Source organism: Haplochromis burtoni, unplaced genomic scaffold (assembly GCF_018398535.1).
Source record: "Haplochromis burtoni strain Fernald_Lab_line unplaced genomic scaffold, NCSU_Asbu1 Contig_363, whole genome shotgun sequence".
NCBI classification, from domain to species: Eukaryota; Metazoa; Chordata; class Actinopteri; order Cichliformes; family Cichlidae; genus Haplochromis; species Haplochromis burtoni.
Window position 1 is genome coordinate 202,856 of NW_024582724.1, and position 6,053 is coordinate 208,908.

Genomic DNA, 6,053 nt, shown 5'->3' on the forward strand with positions numbered 1-6,053 from the left:
ACCAGTAGGCAACGGGTGAAGTGTCTTGCCCAAGGACACAACGACCGAGACTGTCCGAGCCGGGGCTCAAACCGGCAACCTTCCGATTACAAGACAAACCACCAACTCCTGAGCCACGATCGCACCTTAAAATACAGATATTTGGTTAAAATATCACTAATGCTGGAAAAAGGCTATCACCAAGGGATAGGGAATAGAAGATCCTCCTACCCTGGACCAGTGGACACAGATTGTAGAGGAAATCTACATTATGGAAGAGGTGACACACCAAAGGAAGCTCAGCACGAAGAAAAAAGGACTAAATGGACGCTTTATAAACCAGAACAGCAACAAAAAATTCAGAACAACCAGAAAGGAAAATGTACCAATAAAACTAAAGTGACAAAAAAGGCTCCTGACTCAGAGGATGAATCAAACTTGGCAAAGACTTTTCACTTGCTTGTTTAAGCAATTTTACTGGCAGATGGTCACAGAATAAATCTATGACAAATGCCAACGATAACACAGTAACAGACAAAACAATATTTTTGCACCAACAAGGTGATTCCCAAAGTTTCCCAAAGTATCTCAGTAGGAGTATGTCTGAGGAAATAACTGAACCCTGTGATCGACTAATAAAACAGTAAAACAAAAAGATGAGAAGGCAAAGAATCTTTGAATTGAAATTCTAATTCGAATGTTTTCACTCGGCTTGACTCTGTTATGAGAATGAGACCTTTTTAGCTGTTGTGTGTTTGAGGGCGACTTTGCTTCCACAGAACAATGAGAACAGTCAGGGGTTAAAGTGGGAGCCTGAGATCTGTGCAGTGTCTCACAACTCGCAGTGATGTGTAATGTGAGCTCCAGGACAGGATTTACAAAACTGAATCCAACTAGATAGAAGCAGACGTTTCACAAGCTGTCCTTTACAGCATGCTGTTTGCACCATCTTTATCCACTGGGATAGCCCACTACCATCCTTATACTGTATACAGTTGTTATAAAGGTTGAATTAAGTGGGTTAATCTAAGCATTACCATCTTAAATGCTAAGTAACCTACTGCGTAACATAACTCTGACCATAAGCAGCAGCCTAACGGTGCTTTACTAGGAATTCACCTCAGTACAGCACAAAACTACCCAGTACTTTGATGCAACAAATTGTAGGATGTCTCACAATATGAAAATACATAATTTATGAAAACACCCCGTATACAGATTCAATTTGTGATGAAACATTATGACATTAATGAAATCTTTAAATGTGCAGTTCGTCCCTTCAAATACAACCTCTCGTCTTCCTCTCTTAGCGTTCTGTCTCTGCCTGCAGATACCTGCACGCATTTCTCCTCCTGAGAAATCCAGCAGCTGGACCTTCAGCGAGCATCACACTGTGCAGCAGATCGCACAGTTTGTGTGTTTGTTGTTGTTTGTTGAGCCAACAGAAACATTGCCACTAGTTTTATGATTGCTCCTCTTCTGTAGCACCAGATGCAGAAGTAATACCTTACAGACACCTGCACACTCTGGCTGATGTTGTCTCTACATAGCACAGCTGGACTGTGACAAAACCATCTGGGTTATTTTATCCATTCATTTTAACTGATTGGAAAACCGAGGCTACATTTTTTCCATTTTGTGTTCCCAGTTTTGTGCGTGTGTCTTTAGTGTGTGTTAACCTTTTGCTGTGGCTGTCTCTCCTTCAGGATGAGCCATCCTCTGCATTGCTGTGGCAGCGACGCAGAGCGGCATGCTGAGCTCCTCCCCCAGCACTGAGACAGACAGATCCACTGTAGACACGTCCCTCAGCACTCGAGGAACCAGATACCACCTACACACGTGTGTAATAGTGGAAGAGGTCATTCTACAGTTACACTTCTGCAGCTTCTTTTTACTTACAAAGATTCATTCACACTCTGATGTCCATTGAAAAACGGAGACAGACTGATTCTGAAAAGAAAACACGTTTTTATTTCTACAGCTGGAAGCTTTGGTAGAAGCACATCAATATCCAGATATAGACAAAGTACTGGGCTGTTGCATTTATCTGAATTACATATTACACAGCTGTTGAAAGCCATTAAGCTTCCAGCACAGGAGGCTTGGAGCTCTGCAGGTTTGCAGTAGTGTGTTTGTAAAGGCAGCCTGCATGGCTAACTCCTGGATTTTATGCATCTGTGGAAATGGCACAGAAAACACCTGGATCCAAAGATAAACAGGTGTGGTCCTTATGTCCCTATAGTGTAATTCATCACACATCAAACGTACCTGTTAGCACATAAATAATGTAAAATGATAAAAAGACAAGCATCAGAGTCCAGAGCAGCTGCTGTGTGTAATTTCAGCTTTGGATTCAGGCTCCAACACTGTTTGTAGAAATTCTTACTCTGAATGTTCAGTTACCACATCAACGACCTCCACACGTCTGTGTTTTACCTGTTGAAGGCGGCCACATTGTCAGCCAGTGTCTTTTGCTCATCAGCTCCTGAGCGGTAGTAGTCATACACAGCTTTAGGAAGAGTTTTCCTGGCTTCCTCCTCAAAGTCCGACACACACACACGCTGCATTGTTTTTCACTTCGAACTACCAGAAAGCTGAAAACTGCAGCCTCTCTGTGATTTGCAATAAACAGAACTAGTTTAATCATTAACCTGCCAGAGGTTTCACAAGCTGTGAGCCTTTCACGTCCTGACTCCTGTGCTTTACGTTTCTCTTCAGCCCTTATTGATGGCATCAGACACGACGCCTCCCTGAGCCTGATTGAGCAGAAGGTTTCTTCCTGTTAAAGCCCAGTTTGTCCTTCCTGTGCTTTGATTGTTTTATTGTTGGGCTCGAGTGTTGCTGTGACTCTGTCCTATAGAAATAAATCATAAATGAATTAAACTCAGAGGAGTTTCTGCTTTGCTCTGTTTACACGAGATAAGACTGCAGCTGTGAGGATTCCACACCATCTGGGCCTGTGTGTTGCCAGATTAGAGTGTTGCCATGTCTAATGCTGACTGCCTACGAACTTTGAAACTTCACGTGCCTTCTGTGAACTTTGAACCCAATGATGTTTTCATTAAAACAGCAGAGAGGTGGTACTTTGTGGATACTTTGTGTCAAACCAGTGATTTATAAGGGTTAGCGTGTTTTGGGGGCTAAAAGCCACAGAAACTCAGTGTTTAGAAAGAATGCGTCTCAGCAGTTCTGATACTCCTGACATGTACGGGATCACTACAGGTTTTCTCTTAGGCAACAGTCGTCCTTCTCTCCTGGATCGGCTGGAGCTTTCTTTAGGAGGCTTCCCAGCTTTGGCAAAGGTCCAGGTGGGACAACTACATTCACTCAGGGCCTTCTTGATGTTCTTCTGTCTCCTTTTTGTATTTTCACCACTGAGCAGTGACAACATTTTCTCTTGATAGTCTTTCTGGTTTAGCAAAACTGCACATACCCTTGCCTGTCATTACCGAGTGATGTGAGTGCCTTCCTCTCCTCCGTGCTGATGTTGGATGCTGGGCGCTTTGCATTGCTGAGACAGGCCGTAGTTGCTCTGCTTCCACTTTTGCAATATTGTTGCTGTTTCGAATTGCAGCTTCTGTGGCTGTGATCAGCTCCGATCAGATTTGTCTCTGCGTCACAGCAAAATTCAACCCTTTAGCAAGGATGTTTTTCTCTGCTTGGGTGAGCTGTGTGTCAGACAAATTCTTCACCCACTTGTCCACATCCATGGTGTGGCGTCCTTCTCTCTTCTGGCCGCTGAGGACACTCGCCGTATTTGGCTGTGGTTTACGCTACATGCAGATGAACAGAATCAACTTTTGGGGATTAAATGATGTTTGTACTACTGAAAATCACTTTATCCTTAAAAACCACGTAAACAGACATGAAGAAGAATGTGTTTGTAACACTAACATTCAGTAAAAAGGACTAGATGTTACAGTCCCTGATAATGCATTGTTTAGATGGAGAGACTCTTGAGGGACGGCTGTTATGAGGAAAGGCAGCCCAGAAACTTTCCCAGCAGCTCACATCGTTATGTGCCTCAACCTTCGGTCTTTTACCCAGGCTAATCTGCCATTTTCCCTCCGTGGTTAGGTTTAGGGAGTACAGATCTGATCTAGATTATCATTTTAAATTTGGGACACATCGTCAGTAGTGGACCTTGGATTCATCGGATGTTTCGGCCATTATCACTAGACACCCTCATCCAAGGAGGCCCTGCCAGGGTTGATCAGGCCCTGGAGTGTCACTGGTTTATGTTAAAATGTTATTTCTCTTCTTCTTTCTTCTGTCTAGTTTTCTACAGTTTATTTTCTTCTATCTATCACTGCAACTGAGAAATAATACTTACCTCTTTAGCATTTATGGAGCCTCACTTCTTCAAAGGGATAGAAAAGGTGACAGAGAGGAGTAAGACAAAAGGGACACGATCGGAGAGAGCAGAGAGGAGAGCCGGAAGGGGGGGCGGCGCCCGACCTGGCTTCCCGCACCTCCCGACCAGATTGGGCTGTACGCTCTACCTTCTCACTTTCGCCCAGAAAAGGGAAGAAGAGCAGAGGGGAGTAGAGCGGAACATTTCTTTTCTCTCGCAGTTAGCTGACTGCCTTAGGTGCCCAAGTGATGTCAGCCCTTTTTAACCATAGCCAGTGACTGGTCCTCTGATCCCAATCTCTCTAAGCAGCTTTGCTGTTGTGCTGGCAACAAAGACCCTGCACCCCACTTCCACCGGGCGCACCTTGATCTTCCAGCCTCTGTCCTCTGCCTCAGCTGCCAAGTTGGCATACCGCAGCTTCTTACGCTCAAACACTTCCTCAATTGCTTCCTCCCATGGTACTGTCAGCTCAATGATGTATGCAAGTTTTGGGGAGTTAGACCAAAGGACGAGGTCTGGTCGAGTTGTTGTTATGATCTCTGTGAGAAAAATTAGCCTCTGATCCAAGTTCACCTGCATCTGCCAATCCCTGGCAACCTTCAGCGGGCCCAGGTCTGGGGTTGAGGGGCTCGTCCTCGGCTTGTCTCCTTCCCGGGCAAACGTTGATGAACACTGACGCTCCTCTTGGTTCGTGAAAGGTTGAGCGTTGATGGATTTTCTTTTGCACTCAACTTTCTTGGCTAGACACCTGAGAACCTGGTTGTGTCTCCATGTGTGTCTGCCCTGAGTAAGGCTAGTCCTACAACCAACCAAGATGTGCTTGAGTGTTGCTGGGACTGTACACAGGGGCAGGATGGGTCCTTTCCAAACCACAGCTGCAGATTTATTGGAGAAGGCAACACATCGCATGTCGCTCGGATGATGAAACTTAGTCTATTAGACTCCGAGCCCCAGATTTCACTCCATGAGAGTTTCCTCTTTTCCACACTCTCCCAATTCATCCAGCGACCCTGTTTGGCCAGCGCTATGGCATGTCTGGCTGTTTCCTATTGTCGACACACCTCCTCCACCACCATTCTTCGACATTCGGTTACAGATGCCTGTTGCCACCGAGGTGTTACTGCGCCAAGACCAAATCCACCTCTGCCCTGTTGGACGTGACCCACCACGTCACGATGCCGAAGAGCAGGTTTGGCCTGTAGCACCGATGTGGCCGGGGTCCACTTCCTCCCCATTGCTAGGGTGGGAGCAGTGCCTCCCACTATGGGGTCCCGGGAGTCCGTGAGTGACATCTCAAGCCTCACATTTGCACATTTAAACTCTGCAACCAGGCTGGGGATAGGCAATGACAGTATCCCGTCGCTGTAGAGTCCAATGCTGCTGAGGCACTTGGGAAGTCCGAGCCACTTCTTAGCGTAGGAGCTCACTGGCCTCTCTAGTCAATTGGCGTGATTGAGTGAGACCTCGTACATTGTCAATGGCCACAGTAGTCTGGGTAATAACCCAAACTGGAAGCACCAGAGCTCCAGTTTCCCTGGGAGTGTTAATCCACTTGAGGTCATCAGCCAAGTTCTGCCTTAATTGTTCTAGTTGCCACGTATCATTGAGGTCTGCATTATACCGAGTAGTGCGGTGCTCTGAACGGATAATTGGAGGTGAGCTTCCCTCCCTCCAAGACATCTACAGGAAGCGCTGCCTGAGGAAAGCGGGGAGGATCATC

The 6,053-nt window shown here is 45.9% G+C and overlaps 1 protein-coding gene across 1 annotated transcript in view; it reads right to left on the reverse strand.

Annotated features, from left to right (window-relative positions):
• Positions 1–2,953, reverse strand: part of hao1 (hydroxyacid oxidase (glycolate oxidase) 1) — a gene marked incomplete in the record, with an annotated part of 25,463 nt that extends 22,510 nt beyond the window's left edge. The window contains 2 exon segments of the mRNA XM_014340346.2: positions 1,659–1,810; positions 2,416–2,953. Coding sequence (XP_014195832.1) covers positions 1,659–1,810; positions 2,416–2,546 — 283 coding nt within the window.
• Between the last annotated feature and the right edge of the window lie 3,100 nt (positions 2,954–6,053).